Genomic DNA, 18094 nt, shown 5'->3' on the forward strand with positions numbered 1-18094 from the left:
GAGAGACAGATAGACAGACAGAGATAGATAGACACACAGAGACAGAGAAAGACACACAAATAAGAGTGCAATGAATGTAGGAATTTCAGGTATATTGAATGATATGTATTTGGTGCAGTAAGGGTTAAGAGCTTGGGTTAGTATGTGGTTACTGCGGTCACGTTTGTGATTGCTGCGGTCATGTTTGTGATTGCTGCGGTCACGTTTGTGATTGCTGCGGTCACGTTTGTGATTGCTGCGGTCACGTTTTTAAAACCTTAGTTTGGAGGATAGCACGGCTTTTTAGAGACAGATGTGCAATTAAAGCATCATAAAAGTTTGGGCTAATGAACTTTTATTTATGTTAAGAGGAGTCCCTGAGGAATGGATAATCAGAGACATTGGGTACAACCGAATGGCCTCGTCGCACCCGACTTGGTGACGTGACAAGGCCGTTAAAGCTCACAAACACCCGCGCCTGGGAGACCACACCATGGCGCTACTTAGCACAAACGTGGCCCAGGGGTAATGGCACCTGGGGGTCTACCATGTCTTCGGTGACCCCAGAGTGGTCAGGCAATGGGCAGCGTGGTATGCTGGCACTCCCGCTGGCATCCTGGCACCTCAGCAGGGCCACCCAGGCACATTGACAGCAAAGGTGTCCAGTTGCCCATGCCGGGGATCATGCCATTAAGAGGTGGGATGAGGAGAGCCTCGAGGACCCCCTAAGAGGTAGGTTGGGGCAGTGGGAGAATCCAGAAGCAACAGTATGGTGTCTGAGGAGGATCAAGAGAACAGGCCAGCATTTAAAAATGAGATAAGTGCGGCTTCGGCGGGGCATTCCCGACCAAGGCCAAAGGAAAGAATCCCGTTTGATGCGGGGTTGTTCTCGGTTCTGCAGACATCCCATTATATGCGCCTAAACCGGGACTCTGTTTTTTTTGGGGTCAAATCACGCTTATTGTGTTTAGTTTTAGTAAGATGCTGCAGTTAATGGGAGAAGCCAGGGGCTGAAGCAGTTTCTGCAGTTTAAAATGTTTCATTTTAGATTGGGAAGGGTCCAGAGAAGCAGTTGCTCTCAATACAGTCAGGTTAGATCTGTCCATGGACAGACTCGCAATTTCTTTCAAAACAGTTCAGTTATAGAACTTGTAGAACATGGGGCGGCACGGTGGCACAGTGGTTAGCAATGCTGCCTCACAGCATCAGGAACCCAGTTTCAAATCCGGCCTCGGATGACTGTTTGCGTGGAACAAAGAACAATACAGCACAGGAACAGGCCTTCGCCTCTCCAAGCCTGTACCGGTCATGATACCAATCTTGGCCAAAACCCTCAGCGCTTCCTTGTGCCGTATCCCTCTATACCCATCCTATCCATCTATTTGTCAAGATGCCTTTTCTTAAATACATTTACGACTACCCAATTCATTTTTCCAATTAAGGAGCAATTTAGCGTGGTCAATCCACCTACCCTGCACATCTTTGGGTTGTGGGAGCAAAACCCACGCAAACATGGGGAGAATGGGCAAACTTCACACAGACAGTGACCCAGAGTCAGGGTCGAACCTGGGACCTCGGCGCTACCCACTGCACCACCGTGCTGTCCTGTCACAATGTCTTTTGAACGCCGTAAATGATTCTGGTTCCACAACCTCCCCTGGCAACGCATTTCAGGCACTCACCACCCTCTGCGTAAAACACCTGCTTTGCACATCTCCTCTAAACCTTGCCCACGGACCTTAAACATATGCCCCCTGATGACTGACCCCTCCACCCTGGGAAAGAGTGCCTGCCCATCCACTCTACCCATGCCCCTCATAATTTTTGTTTGTACGTTATCCCTTGTCTGCGTGGTTTTCCTCCAGGCGCTCTGATTTCCTCCCACAGTCCAAAGCTGTGCAGGTTAGGTGGATTGGTCATGCTAACTTGTTCCTTAGCGTCCAAAATGTTGGGTGGGATTATGGGGTTAAGGGATAAGGTGGGGGAGTGGGTCTAGCTAGGGTGCTCTTTCAGAGTGTCGGCATAGACTCGATGGGCCAATGGCCTCCTTCTACACTAGGGATTCTATGACTCTTTCTAATTGTAACCAGAGATCATAAATTTAGAATAGTAATCAAAAAAGTGAATGTCGACCTTATTCGGCACAATGGTTTTGATCCAGAATGCACTGCCCAAAAGGATGATGGAGGCAGATTAATTTATGGGTTTCAAAAGAGATTGGATAAGCACCAAAAGGTAAACAAAAATTGTAGTTATGCAGAGAAGGTCAAGAAGTGAACTTAGTTAATTTGCTCTTGAAGAGCCAGCATGGACTCAGCAGGGCAAATTATCTCCTCTGTGCTGTAACCAGGCTAGGATTCCCTGAAATGCTTCCGAATGGCGGTTCACAGCTCATGGAATGAAGTAGTTCATTGCCCCTGTTACTGGCTGCCCCATCAGAACAAAGGGGTCTTGCAAATACAAGTTTTTAATAAAAAGCATATTACATATATCAAATTTAATACAATAGGTACATGGACTACCAGGGCAACTTGGGTACACTGCCTGGGTGCCCAGGTGGCACTGCCAGATGCCAGGCTTAGAGCCATGGTGCCAGGTTGCCCGTGCAACGGAGTGTCGTTAAGAGGTGGGGTATCCATGGTGAGGCATTCCCCGCAGAGGCCCAGAAAAACACCACAAACACCCCGCTGTTCGCACCCAAAATTACGTCTTGATGTACAAATGACTGACATGGGCTCGAGGGACCAAATGGCCGCGTGTGCAATTATGATTCTATGATTTCATTTTGTAAAGTAACTGGAAGCAATCTTACCCCTGTAGGGTCATCATGGTTGCCATGAACACTGAAAACAGGAATTGAAACATTTAAATTTCCGTCCTGATAGTTTACCCAAGGAAATCTGAAAAACAATGAAGGTAGCAAATAGCCATGAGTAAGCCAAGTTTCAGTTTTTGGTTAAAAAGCCAAACTTGCAAGCACTAACAACTGAAAGGACTTAGGAACACCACCTGCAGGTTCCCCTCCAAGCCACACACTATTCCGGCTGATCACTGTTCCTTTGCTGTATTATGAAGCTGTGTTATCATAGATTATCATAGAATTTACAGTGCAGAAGGAGGTCATTCGGCCCATCGAGTCTGCACCGGCTCTTGGAAAGAGCACCCTACCCAAGGTCAACACCTCCACCCTATCCCCGTAACCCAGTACTAAGGGCAATTTTGGACACTAAGGACAATTTATCATGGCCAATCCACCTAACCTGCACATCTTTGGACTGTGGGAGGAAACCGGAGTACCCGGAGGAAACCCACGCACACACGGGGAGGATGTGCAGACTCCGCACAGACAGTGACCCAAGCCGGAATCGAACCTGGGACCCTGGAGCTGTGAAGCAATTGTGCTAACCACAAGGCTACCATGCTGCCCACTGTATACTGTTATATAGTTATATAACTATACTGCCCACTGTTATATAGAATATTAATTTATGTCATCGGCTGGACATATCGAATGGCCGTGTTGCGCCTGACTCTGTGACGCGACAAGTTTGTTAAATCTCGTGAGAGGCTTGTGGCGCTCGCACCACCTCTGGCAGGCGCTGAGAAACACCCTGCTAAACACACCCAAAACAGAACTCTGTTTTTATCCCGTTAAATATATATTTGAACAGAACCACTTTTGCTCAAGGCACTGGACTACAGCAGTTACTATATTGCATTTGCAAGGACACAAGCTGCTTTACGGAGATAAAATGTCTACGACTCTCAACAGCTCTCAAGACAGTGGCTACGATAAGGCTAGATTGAAACCAGAAATCACGTGACCCAGTTCTAGAATGCAAAAATACTGGCCGGAATTCTCTAAAAACCCAGCTAAGTGTTGACGTAAACGGGCCTCTTGGCCCAGCAATTCTGTAGCTAACAGCGGGCCACCAGCATGGCGCCGGAGTGCTCTGCGCTGCCGTACGCGGCCCTGCACTGCTTGCCGCTTCTGCGCTGCGCAACATGGCGGAGCCACACAGCGGGCCGGTGCGGAAGAAGGTAAGGCCCCTCCGTATCCTGCCCGCCAATCGGTGGCCCCCGATCGCGGGCCTGGCCGTTGTGGAGGCCCCCCCCCCCACCCCCGGAGACTGATCCCCCTTCCCCACCAGGACAGCCGCCGCAACGCCGAGCTGCCATCGGGTGGAACCATACGTGAACCACGCCGGCGGAAACTCGGCTGGTCGACCGTGGAGAATCAACACGGGGGCCTCTTTCAATGGCCCCAGACTGGCTCCGCGTCGACTGCGTGCGCGCGCCGATTCTCCGGTCGCTGTACGTAACACTTTCAGCAAAATGACTGATAAGCACCATGCCTTAGTGAGATTTTTTTTTAATGAATATACGGTATGTGGGCCAACATTTATTGTTCATCCCTAGTTGCTCTTCAGAAGGTGGTGATGAGCTGCCTTCTTGAACAGTGGCAGTCCCCAAGGAGTACGTACAGCCACTGTTCGGGAGACAGTTCCAGGATTTTGACCCCAGCGACAGTGAAGGCAAGGCAATATGTTTCCAATAAGGATGTTGAGTGACTTGGAGAGGAACCTCATGCAGTCGTGTTTCCACGTGTCTGCAGTCGTGTTTCCACGTGTCTGCAGTCGTGTTTCCACGTGTCTGCAGCTCTTGATCTGGTAGGGACCATGGATTTGGAAGGTGCTGCCCAAGGAACCTTGGTGAATTCCTTTATATTAATCTTTATTATTGTCACAAGTAGGCTTACATTAACACTGCAATGAAGTTACTGTGCAGTGCATCTTGTAGATGGTGCACATGGCTGCTCCCTTTCAGTGGTGGAAGGATTGAATGTTTGTGTAAGGGGAGCAATCAAGCGGTTCCTCTGTCCTGGGTGGTCGTGGGGTGGTGTCAAGAGATGCGTTATTCGCCACATGATTCCTCGTCTTTGACCGCGCAGTTGGCCATAGTATTTATACGGCTAGTACAGTTCAGTTTCTGGTCAATGGTTACCCCAGGATGTTGATTGTGGACGATTCAGCAATGGTAATGCCAAAGAATGTCAAGGGGCAATGGTTAGAGCCTCTCTTGTAGTAGATAGCCATTTCCTGGCACTGGTGTGGCACGAATGTCAGCCCAAGCCTGGACATTGTCCTGGTCTTGCTACATTTGGGTATGGACTGCTTCAGTATCTGAAGAGTCGTGAATGGTGCTGAACATTGTGCAGCCATCCGTAAACATCCCCACTTCTGCCCTTGATGGAGGAAGATAATTGATGAAGCAACTGAAGATGGTTCAGCCTAGGACACTACCCTGAGGAACTCCTCAGGAAATCCTACAGGATATCCAATATTGATACCCATATATCAATTAAGCATTTGGGATGATGAACCCAGAAGTTAATCATCAGAACTTGTCACCATCTACCTCTCTTCTCTCAAATAAGCAGATTAAGAAATAATTATAAGGCGGCCCATTATATTAGCAGAAAGCCAAAAAATGTAATGAAAGTACAGAAAAAGCTATAATGACAGGGACTGTCCGAAAGATAACTGACATCTTCATAGAATTTACAGTGCAGAAGGTGGCCATTCGGCCCATTGAGCCTGCACCGGCCCTTGGAAAGAGCACTCCACTTAAGCACATACCTTCACCCTATCCCGTAACCCAGCAACCTCACCGAACCTTAGTGGACACCAAGGACAATTCAGCGTGGCCAATCCACCTAACCTTGCGCATCTTTGGATTGTGGGAAGAAACTGGAGCATCCGCAGGAAACTTATGCAGACACAGAGAGAACGTGCTGACTCCACACAATGACCCAAGCTGGGAATCGAATCTGGGACCCTGGAGCTATGAAGCAACAGTGCTAACCACTGTACTACCATGCCACCCTCTGTGCTACCGTGCCGCCCTTATAGAATCAGCCACGAGGTAATAGGAAGTAAGATCTGTAAATCACCATCACTCTTAAGAAACCAATCAGAGATTGAACATAACCACTTAAACCAATCAGAGACTGCGCATACACTGCCCACAACAGAGTTCAAGAACACCACTGATCAGGAGGATAAGCTGTGTGTCAGGAAGGGCTAATAAGTACCAGCTGTCAGCAGCAATAGTGGGAAGATGAAAAGTTTGCAGAGAAGAGAGACAGCATGCCAGTTGTGAATAGGAGAACAAGACAGAAAGGAATCAGCCCGCGTTATTGATGCGTCCAAGTACGAATTGGGAGGCAAGATCCGCAGGAAGTCAGTAAAGTCACTGCGTAACTTTGTTAAGTATTTGGACGGCATTGCTGCCTCATGGTGCCAAGGACCCGGGTTCAATCTTGGCCCCGTCTGTGTGGAGTTTGCACACTCTCCCCGTGTCTACATGGGTCTCACCTCCACAAACCAAAGATGTGCAGGGTAGGTGCATTGGCAATGCTAAATTGCGCCTTAATTGGAAAAATTAAAAAGAAAAAAAAAAACTTTGTTAAGCATTACTTTTTGTTACTTAATGCCCTATGAAAAATATAAATTAGTTGTTCGTTGTGCACATTAGGGACAAATTAATGGCAAGAGAGATGAGAAAATCAAAAGCAAAATAGATATTTCAATGACTTCTAGTATTTCTACCCAAGTCTTTTTTCCGGGGGCTGAGGCTTCATACGCTCAGGGAAAACTCTGAAGATTCGAAGGGTGTCTATAGAGGGATGGACAGTCGGGGCACTATCTTGCTCGGTCAAATCTGATATTTTATTTCTGGGCTACTAGCGCAGAGAAGGTGTTGGGGTGGTGTGGAGACCCGGGGTCTACCTGGGTGCGGATGGAGTCTGGTCGTGCAGAGGGTCCAGTTTAGGGACACTGCTGATGACATTGCTGCCATTTGCTCCAGCAAAGTAGTGATCAAACCCAGATATTGTCTCCATTTGGAGGTAACTCCATCAGCATTTCAAGCTGAGGTCAGTGTCAAGGCTGGTCCCCATTTGTGTTAACCAATTGTTTGAGCCGGCAAGATTGAATGCAACATTTGGGGTGCTGAAGGGGCTGGAGAGGGTGAGCGATTTATTCCTGGAGGGCAGTTTGCCAGCCTCGAAGAATTGAAAGAGAAATTCGGGCTCTTGGGCACGGACTCACTTGGGTACCTTCAGGTACAAAATTTTGTCAAATGGATATTTCTGGCATTCTTGTTATCAGAGCCATTATCTTTGCTGGAGAGAATCCTTCCTGTTCGGGGTCGGAAGAGGGTAGTACATCCGGCATATACAGGCAGATTTTGGGGGAGATCCAGGCTCGGTGGAATGCAGGTGGAGCAGGGTAGCATGGTGGTTAGCATAAATGCTTCACAGCTCCAGGGTCCCAGGTTCGATTCCCGGCTGGGTCACTGTCTGTGTGGAGTCTGCACGTCCTCCCCCTGTGTGCGTGGGTTTCCTCCGGGTGCTCCGGTTTCCTCCCACAGTCCAAAGATCTGCAGGTCAGGTGGATTGGCCATGCTAAATTGCCCGTAGTGTCCTAATAAAAGTAAGGTTAAGGGGGGGGGGTTGTTGGGTTACGGGTATAGGGTGGATACGTGGGTTTGAGTAGGGTGATCATGGCTCGGCACAACATTGAGGGCCGAAGGGCCTGTTCTGTGCTGTACTGTTCTATGTTCTATGTTATGACCAAGTTGGAGGAGGAGCTGGAGCCTACATTAGAGGAGGTGTGGAGTGACGCCCTCCACAGGGTGAACGCCACGTCATCATGCGCGAGGCCGAGGCTGATTCCGCTCAAGGTAGTGTTTAGGACGCACCTCACCAAGGCCAGAAAGATTTGTTTATTTGTGGGGGTTGAGGATAGGTACGAGCACAAGGGGGCCCGCTAATCACACGTACAGGTTCTGGTCCTGTCTCAAGTTTGTGGGATTTTGGGTCTCCTTTTGCAGCACCATGTCGGTGAGCCTGAACATTGAGCCCTGTCCTTTCGCTGCTATATTTGGGGTCTCAGATGTGCCGGGGCTGCAGACAGCTATCCTTGCCTTCGCCTCAATGGTTGCTCGGAGGAGAGTCCTGTTGATTTGGAGGCTAGCAATGCCACCTAGTGCCTCAGCGTGGCTAGGGGACTGAAAATTGTTTTTTTCCAATTAAGGGGAAATTTAGCATGGCCAATCCACCAACCCTGCATCTTTGGGTCTTTGCGATCTTTGGGTTGTGGGGGCGAAACTCACGCAAACACGGGGAGAATGTGTAAACTCCACACGGACAGTGACCCAGAGCCGGGATCGAATCTGGAACTCGGCGCCGTGAGGCAGCAGTACTAACCACTGGGTCACCATGCTGCCTCACACTGCACATCTTTTTGAATTGTGCGGATGAGACCCACACATATATGAGGAGAATGTGCAAACTTACACGGTCAGTGACCCAGGGCCAGGATCGAACCAGGGTCCTCGGTACTGCGAGGCAGCAGTGCTAACCACTGCACCACGAGCAGCCCTGGCTCGAGGATTTAATGGAGTTTTTACACCTCAAGAAGGTCAAATACACCGTAAGGGGGTCAACTGAAGGGTTCTACCAGAGATGGGAGCCATTATATTGTATTTCAAGGAATTGGTCACGGTTCGCTGTTAAAGGAGGATAGGTGGGGAGGGAGCACATTGGGCGTGAGGGTGGGGGGAGTTGGGAGATTAGCTTATTGTTTTCTTTTATTACGTTCACTGTCGTTGTCTGAATTCTTGATTAAAATGACAAAAGCTTAATAAAAATATTTTTTAAAAAGACAGCAAAATAGAGCAAGACCTCATATATATCAAAATGGAATAGAAAATATTCAGAAAGGCAAAATTTCTACCACAATGTTCAACCATCCAGATGCCAAGTTCAGCATATGAACACTTGATTGATAGACAAAGGCTAAAAATATACAGAAGTGTTGTGCTACAAAGCATAACCAATTTTGTATACCATGCCTTTTCTGTACCAACATCTATTTAGCTGTTTGTATGATTTTGCTATGTTAACAAAACCCATGTACAAAGGTGGTTTTCATTGTTCAGGAGTTATCTTGAATTTAATGCTACCCAAACGATCCACTACAGTTTTCAACTAAAATCGGTCATGAAATAAAAATGCAGAAGTCAAAAAACTGAATAAATGGCAAGAACATTTAGATTTCCAAATCTTGTGGACTCAGAAAAGATTCTCTGAAATCAATCATTAGCAAGAATTTTAATACAATTACCTTAAACAACAGGAAAACAGAGGTAAATAAATAATACCCACAAATGTATATAAAAAGTACTTACTTGCTAAAACCAAAATTAACCGACTGGTCACTTAAAATTTCAAACTGTATTGGATTATCCCCCATGCAGTATTTTCTCAATAACTCCATACAGGTATGTAATGTCTTACGGGAGGGTTTGTTGTCATGAAAGAGATCGCCTCCCAGCAGAATAAAATCAACCTAAGAGGTGGGCAGAGATAAAGCAGAATAAATTTATTTCTGAATTTTGGCTGATACACAAAGTAAAAATAAATGTTACTTTAGCTATGATTAAGGATGACCTAGACTAAACTTTAGGTTAATTAACCAACATAACGGAACAATTGACTGAGCAGTTTTGCACATACTCCCAAAAGTATGATAGGATCATGAGAATTCTCGTTCCAGCAGCAAAGCAGAACTATATAGCTTCCTAGCGAGAGGGATCTTCAGACTAAATGTACCTACCCTACACTGCACTGGAGCAGCCAACTGCAGAGCCGCACTGGCAAAGCCAAACCAACTATTCCTTCAGATGGCGAACAAAGAAAACAAACTAGATTTTAGTTACAGTAATTCAACTCTGACATTTCTTCCCCAAGTTTATTATACTTAAGCAATTGGTCATTTAAAAAGATACTTGCATTGTTTCAGAGTAAACCTAAACTATCATAGGATTCACATGGGTACAGCACAACCAGGAGTAGTAGGGCCAACAGAGGATCATGTCAATAGTCTAATCGTTCAAATTATAAAACAATTCTCAAGTGTGAGTCATCTATCTTCGATACAGCATGATAAACTATGAAAAGAATTGCAACAAAAACAACACAGTTTTTATTCACAGATCAGTGATCAAGGTCATTGGTATTTAACAGCATACATTTATATAACATCTTCAAAACAGTAAACGGTCTCGAAGTGCTTTACAAAATGAAGAAAATTGGGGAGGCACGGTGGTGCAGTGGTTAGCACTGCTGCCTCACGACGCCGAGGACCCAGGTTCGATCCCAGCCCTGGGTCACTGTCCGTGTGGAGTTTGGACATTCTATACCTATGTTTGTATGGGTCTCACCCCCACAACTCAAAGATGTGCAGGATAGGTGGATTGGCCACACTAAATTGCCCCTTAATTGGAAAAACAACAAATTGGGTACTTCAAAATGTATTTTAAAAAAACAAAATGCAGAAAACATACGGCAAGCCAAAATGCGATGATCAAGAGGGCTGACCATGGGCTAGATCCTCCGTTTTTGGTACTATGTCCCCACGCTGTCGTAAAAACTGTGGCCTTTCACGCCAGTAAAGGGCCACATATCCATAGCCCTGCAGGGGGCTAGCAGGGACCCGTCGGGAACCTCGCAGCTTTAGTTGCAGATACGGGCCCGCGCACTTGCGGGTCAGAGACCTCGCATGCACACGGCGGCGGCCTCTAGCGGCTGCGCCGTGCTCTATGGAGGACTCAGACCGCGGAGCTGGACCTTCCAAATAGCGCCCCCGATCGGCTGCGCGCCCGACCCGGATCGCCTGCCCAGAAATAGCCCGGTGGCGTATAATGCCCCCCTGCCCTCTGATCGGCCCGCCCCCGACCATGGTGGCCGCGGACTGAGTCTGCAGCCGCCACGTGAGCGTGCCGACCGGCAGGACCATGTTAGATCCATGCCGTCGGGCCTTCGGCCGGTCAGGGGCGGGGAATGGCGGGTCGGGCCTCCAGCAATGGCCGCAGGTAGGGGATACACAGCGCGGCGTGCTCTTGCTTTTCGGGGCCCGGAAAATCGGGGAACTGGTGCCGATCCCGATTCCATGCAGGGAAAATGGATTCTCCGCCCCGGCGCCAGCTGCGATTTCGCCATCGGGGTGCAGAGAATCCAGTTCCATAACCTTAGTCAAAAATCAACTTACCTTATATATTAAATAGAACTTCATTTCCATTAAACTTTATGATATACAGCTCTCAGCTATATTAAATCTGGATACATATCCTATCAATATTTTTGGTATAAATTTCCAAGTCTGCATTTTTTTTTTATATTTTCATTCCAAACACTACAAAGTTTTCCACGATCATAAAATATATTCACAACCATATTACAGACAGTTTGTCATTTTATATCTTTACAAATTAACTAATTTTACCCCCAAAACAACCCCCCCCCCAATTAGCTGCGGACAATAAGAAAATTGGTAAGGTGGTAAATAGTCAGGAGGATAACCTTCATTTACAGGAGGATATAGACAGGCTGATCAGTTGAAAACGGAACTCAAACCAGATAAGTGTGAGGTGATGCACTTGGGCAAGACAAACAAGGCAAAGGAATACATGATAAACGGCAGGACCCTGGGAAGCACCAAGGATCAGAGGGATCTTGAGTTTACAGTAACAAATCATCTGCATAAAGGGGCATCCTGTGTTCTCTACCGCTCCCCCCCCCCCTTTTCAATGCCTATCCATTTCTTCGATGACCTGAGTGTGATGGCCAGGAGTTCAATAGTTAATATAAATAACAGCAGGCATCCCTGTCTCATGCCCCTAATAAATGACAAGTATCCAGAGCTCACCTTACACTCGCCTTGGGGGAGGTGCATAACAAACTCGCCTAGGAGTTAACAGTTGGCCTGAACTGCCCCAGGATTGTGAAACGGTACTTCCATTCCACCCGATCGAAAGCCATAAGATAATTACTTATAGCCCCTCCTCATAGACGTGGTCATGCCCACATTCAAAAGCCACCTAAAATTACTCGACAGCTGTCGCCCTTTAACAGAGCCAGTCTAATCCTCGGAGATCACCCCCGGAAGGCAACCCTCCATACAGCTCACCAAGACCTTTGCTAATACCTTCACACCTGTGTTCAACAGAAAGAAGGGCCGACAAGATGCACATTCCACCAGGTCCTTATCCTTCTTTCGGTTTAGGGAAAGGGACGCTTGCGACAGCATGGCTGGTAATCTCCCCTCCCCGCGCCAATGCATCATTATACATCCCCAATACATTTGTGGTACAAGTAAAACTGCAAATGGTTTATAAAATTCCACCAGGAAGCCATCGGGCCTCGGTGCCTTCCTCAATTACATAGATCTAATGCACTCCATTACCTCCTGCAGTCCTCATGGCACCTGCAACCTCTCCACCACCAGGGAGTCTAACCCATCCAATAAACGCTCAATCTCGGAATCCTCTGGCAGGGGTTCGAACCTGTACAACCCCTGATAAAATGCCTCAAATGCTCCATTGATCGTATCCAGAGCCCTCAGCACGCCCCCTCACCCCCACCCCCCTCGTCAGAGCCATTTCTTGCATAGTCACCTTTTGACTCAACTGGTGCGCTAACAGACGGCTGGCCTTTACTCATGGAGCACCCCTGCGAACGGCACAGTTGACTCACAACCTTTCCAATCGATACCAGATCGAAATCCACCTGTAACCTTTCTCTCCACTGACACCTCTTTCATCAGGGTTGCGGAATACCGTTGATCCACTTCCAAGTTTGCACCAACCAACCTTTGCCTTTCCACCCCCCTAACTTATCATTGTGAGTCTTATATGAAATTACCTCCCCTCTGACCACCGCCTTCAGCACTCCCAGAAACTGGGGTGCAAGCCTCCCCATTCTTTCTTTTAATAAATTTAGCGTTCTCAATTCTCTTTTCAATTAAGGAGCAATTTAGCATGGCCAATCCACCTCTCTCCCAGATGCTTAAACCTCCACTGATCTACCCCGCCCATCTGTTCAACAAATACCTCTACTTCCTTTGCCAATCCCAACTTTACTAACGACTTTGGGCTCAACCTATCCATCGTTGGGTCCAAAACGCAGTCAAAATCAACCCCCATGATCAGAGTCAAGGTCCGGGCTAGCTGCCAACACCTTCTTTATAAACTCCATGTCGTCCCAATTAGGTGCATAAATGTTCACTAAGATTACTGGGTCCCTGCCAGCACCCCACTCACCATCATGTACCGTACCACAACGCCCCCCCCCCACCACAAACCCGGGTCCAGGACTAGGCTAACCACTGTAAAAGCCACCCTCTTAATGAACAGGATCACCAACTTTGAATCACACCCTGAGTGGTACACCTTCCCCATCCATCGCCTCCTTACCCTCATCTGGTCTTTCAACCTCAAATGCGTCTCCTGCAGGAAGACAAATTCCACCTTAAAGCTCTTCAAATGAGCAAACACCCCGGATCTTTTCACCAGGCCATTCAGCCCCCTCATATTCCATATCACCATCCTCAATGGGGGTCTCTGAACCCTCCCCCCTATTAAGATCAGCCATCCCCAACTAACTAAACTAATCTCCAAGCTCCCCTCGAGGTCAGGCCCAGCCAGAATGACCACCGCCTCCATCCCCACCTAACTACAACGACAAATGGGTTACCAGCTTACTCACCTTCCCACGTTACCAGCTTACTCCCCTTCCCACGTTACCAGCTTACTCCCCTTCCCACGTTACCAGCCTACTCCCCTTCCCACGTTACCAGCTTACTCCCCTTCCCACGTTACCAGCCTACTCCCCTTCCCACGTTACCAGCCTACTCCCCTTCCCACGTTACCAGCTTACTCCCCTTCCCACGTTACCAGCCTACTCCCCTTCCCACGTTACCAGCTTACTCCCCTTCCCACGTTACCAGCTTACTCCCCTTCCCACGTTACCAGCCTACTCCCCTTCCCACGTTACCAGCTTACTCCCCTTCCCACGTTACCAGCTTACTCCCCTTCCCACGTTACCAGCTTACTCGCCTTCCCACATTACCAGCTTACTCCCCTTCCCACGTTACCAGCTTACTCCCCTTCCCACGTTACCAGTTTACTCCCCTTCCCTCCCTCCGAACTCTCCATCCAACCAACCAAGGGGCTGTTTAGCTCACAGGTCTAAATCGCTGGCTTTGAAAGCAGACCAAGGCAAGCCAGCAGCACGGATCGATTCCCGTAACAGCCTCCCCGAATAGGCGCCGGAATGTGGCGACTAGGGGCTTTTCACAGTAACTTCATTTGAAGTCTACTTGTGACAATAAGCGATTTTCATTTCATTTCACCTCTCAACTAGGTTAGGTGGATTGGCCATGCTAAATTGCCCGTAGTGTAAGGTTAATGGGGGGGATTGTTGGGTTACGGGTATACGGGTTACGTGGGTTTAAGTAGGGTGATCATTGCTCGGCACAACATCAAGGGCCGAAGGGCCTGTTCTGTGCTGTACTGTTCTATAAATTCTATAACTACATTCTCCCCCCCTCCCGCCCTGAACCCGCCTACCCCCTGGAACCTGTCTGCCCGCCCCTGCTTCAGCCCCCGCCCCCACGCTGCTTTCATTTAGTCGCATGACCTGCTAGCATGGCGACCCCCCACTCCTTGGAGAACCACACAAACAGTCCCATCCTCATAGCCCAACCTACCCTTCCCCCAATCCCCCACCCAAACTAGTGCATAAAGAACACACACAAACCAAGAGAAAAACGCAGGACTCTGAACAATCCCAACATTGATCATAATGAAAAAACCAACACACGCAATCATAACATCTCCAAATATTCAAATTGAGAAACACGTCAAGATTGTACATTATCAACATTAGTCCCCTCCCCGAGACCATTCTTCCGAACAAAGTCATTTACTTCCTCCGGCGTATTAAAGAAATTATCTTTGTTCTTAAATGTAACCCACAGTTTTCTCAAGTCCAGCATCCCGAATTGCACCCCGATCCTAAAGAGCACCGTCTTGGCTTTGTTGAAGCCCGTTTAGCAAGTTCGGCCCCAGTGTCCTGATAGAAACGAATCAGCTGACCTTCCCAGCTAGTCTCGTGTGGATTTCGCCCACCTCAAAATCCGCTCATTTTGGAACTTATGCAGCCGGACAATCACTGCCTGTGGCGGTTCTCCAGCTCTCGGCCTCTGACACAGCAACCGGTGGGTCTTCTCCTCGATCAGCTTCCCAGACATCTTTGCCATGTAGTCGGTGACCCCCTCTGGTAGTTCAACTATTCTTAGGTTTTTGACACCTGGATCGATTTTCTTAGTCCTCCACTCTGGCCCTCAACACTTTGTGGGCTCTGCATTCAGTGACACGATCCAATCGCTGTTATCAGAGACCGCCCACTCCGCCTCTTGTGTCACCATGCTCTGCAACTCCATTCTCTTCTCCACCCTCTCCAAAGCCCCACGAAGAGGAGTTATTTTTGCTTTGATCACCCTGGACAGGTCCTCCTGTATTTCCTGCCGGTGCTTCTTAAACTCTCCTGTGAATAACTCCATTTAACAGGAGTAGGAAGTGCGACGACAACCCAGCCTGTTCCACACCTCCTTTACTGCACCACGAGGGTCATTCAACTATCGAGCAGGGGCTTTGTTTGATGTAAGCTCGGTATTATAACCCACCGATATTCCACATCAGAGGAGAAACCAATCAGCTTCAATTTCTCTGTCCTGTTTCCCACCAAAACGTCCGTTAACCGGGTAGAAAGGGCCAAAACCTCAGCCTCCAAGCGGGAGCCATCTTGTGTGTGATGAATCAACTCATAGCCGCCACCACAAGTCCATGTCCGTATTTATAATGGGAACTGTAAATCTTGCAATATTGGAACACCCTTAATCTTCTGTAAAATGGCCCACCTCCACAACAGCCTATCTCCACTGCTAAAATTGTTATTTATGCCTTTATCACCACCTCTATTGCTCCTTGCTGACCCTTCTTAACTTCTAACTCACCAAAAACTCTGCTGCTAATTCAAACTTAGTCATTTCTGCCCAACACTTCAACTTTATTTTTACTGGCTCGCAGGTGCCTCACATTCTTCACTTTATATCCTTCAAGTCTTCAATGCTCCTAATTTTTACAGCTTCTAGCAGCCTGCTTCAACTCACTGTATTTGTACTCCTCATAATCACTCCTTCCATGATTCCATGTCCATTCTGTCACACCTCTGTGAATCATGAGATATTTTCCCCTATATGCTACATAAATGTAAAACATTCACCCAGTTCCTTTTTAAAATTGCACTATTCAGTTTGATTTCAAACTGTTACAGGGAAATCACAGTGATATGTAATTGTAGATTGGCCATGCTAAATTGCCCCTTAATGAGTGCAGCGAAGGAGGTGTGGTGGAACAGGCTGGGTTGTAATTGTATTTATCTCTGATTCAGAGTTTTAAGTGCAATTATGTTTGGCTAGTAAAAGAATACCTGGTATTATTATGAAACATCACCTTTACAGGTGACTTACCTCATTCTCCTGCGCACATCTTAAAATCTCATCAAAGGTAACAAGGGTATCATTTCCTCTTATGGCATCTTTTTCCAAATAGCCAAGATGAATGTCAGTTGCAATCAAAATTTTAAAAGTATCCTCATCTTCACTGTAATATTACAAACACTCAATTAATTCAAGGAAATCAAAGGAATCTTTTCACTCATAATTGTCTTAATAAAGTGCCTTTGTTACTTTCAACAATTAGATATGTAGTAAACAAGTACAAGATGAGCCCGAGCCCACAAATTCTTCTCTTTCTCTCCCTTGTTGGAATCCTGAGGCCCATGGGTACAAGGGCAGTTGGCAAACATAAATAAAATCAGAAAATGCTGGATAAACTCAGCAGGTTCAACAGCATCAGCGTTAACCTTTGTGCAGAATGGTCACATGGACTCAAAACATTTTTTTTCTCATTAAGGGGCAATTTAGCATGGCCAATCTACCTAACCTGCACATCTTTGGCTTGTGGGGGCGAAACCCACATAGACACGGGAAGAATGTGCAAACTCCCCACATCCTGTGACCCAGGGAGGGATTCAAACCCGAGTCCTCAGTGCCGTAGTCCCAGTGCTAACCACTGCACCACATGCCACCCACATGGACTCAAAACATTAACTGTGTTTCTCTCGCCACAGATGCTGCCAGACCTGCTGAGTTTGTCCAGCATTTTCTGTTCTTATTTCAGATTTCCAGCACCTGCAGTATTTTGCTTCTATTTGAGACTACAAACATACTGTATTAGTTGTTTAACATTCCCTGGGTTCATGACATCTGATCAGTAACCTACAGTTACGAGATTAGCAAAGTAGCTGAGCAGTTTTACCCAGCTCAGCAGCAGCCATAGTCATGATACCATTCAAACCACAAGATTCACAGGTGCCCCTAGAGCTGGTGCTGGCAATGCCAACTACAAGTCGGTAATGTCTGAATCCAGGTCCTCAAAAGTGACAACCAGTCTGTACAGAAATCAAGCACAATTCAGGCAAATCAGCTACTTCTTCTTAGAGCCATAGGATGGGATTTTCAGAACTGGAAAGATCTCAGTCCCGAGTGTTTTCCCTGTGATGATGTGGAGATGCCGGCGTTGGACTGGGGTGAGCACAGTAAGAAGTCTTACAACACCAGGTTAAAGTCCAGTAAGACTTCTTACTTTCCCTATGATGGTCAAGGAACTGCTGAGCCCTGAAAATCCCTCATTAGTCGCTCTCAAGTGAAAGTGAAAGACTTTCCAAAATGTCTAACCAACACAAAATTAGATGTTGAAAACTGAGCTGCAACAGACTGACTGATCGCCTGAACTTACAGGGTATTTCCAGTGCTCATGCTGCCAGGCTGTTGAAAGTTAACAAATGGACAGCTCGATTTATAAAGTTTCCATTGAAATCTGGAAAGCGGGATGGATTTCTAGAAGGAATAGAGAAAACAAAGTTAACAATCAAACTGATCAGAAAGAACCGCATATTGAGGAATAACCCAGTTTATAATCACCACTCTAAGACTAGCTACCTCCCACTCGCCCTGAATGAGAGCCTCTCCCGGGCCGGACGCATGCGCACAGCGCCGATAGCTGGCGCGAGCTGGCGGGCTGCGAATCAGCCTGAGATATCCAATCACCGCTGGGACACCGGAGCCGACCAATCACCGCTGGG

The 18094-nt window shown here is 47.4% G+C and overlaps 1 protein-coding gene across 2 annotated transcripts in view; it reads right to left on the minus strand.

The window, feature by feature from the left end:
* mre11a (MRE11 homolog A, double strand break repair nuclease) overlaps positions 1–18056 on the minus strand; it is a 92029-nt gene extending 73973 nt beyond the window's left edge. Inside the window, exons 1-5 of one of the 2 annotated variants that reach the window (XM_038817967.1) lie at positions 17952–18056; positions 17749–17849; positions 16419–16551; positions 9235–9395; positions 2792–2879 (exon numbers count right to left, since the gene is read on the minus strand). In XM_038817967.1, coding sequence (XP_038673895.1) covers positions 2792–2879; positions 9235–9395; positions 16419–16551; positions 17749–17768 — 402 coding nt within the window. In that variant the 5' untranslated portion in view covers positions 17769–17849; positions 17952–18056. Of the gene's footprint in view, positions 1–2791; positions 2880–9234; positions 9396–9662; positions 9724–16418; positions 16552–17748; positions 17850–17951 lie in introns of those variants that run through there. The other variant, XM_038817968.1, reaches the window with a different exon arrangement.
* Positions 18057–18094: the final 38 nt, after the last annotated feature.

This window comes from Scyliorhinus canicula, chromosome 14 (assembly GCF_902713615.1).
Source record: "Scyliorhinus canicula chromosome 14, sScyCan1.1, whole genome shotgun sequence".
NCBI lineage: Eukaryota > Metazoa > Chordata > Chondrichthyes > Carcharhiniformes > Scyliorhinidae > Scyliorhinus > Scyliorhinus canicula.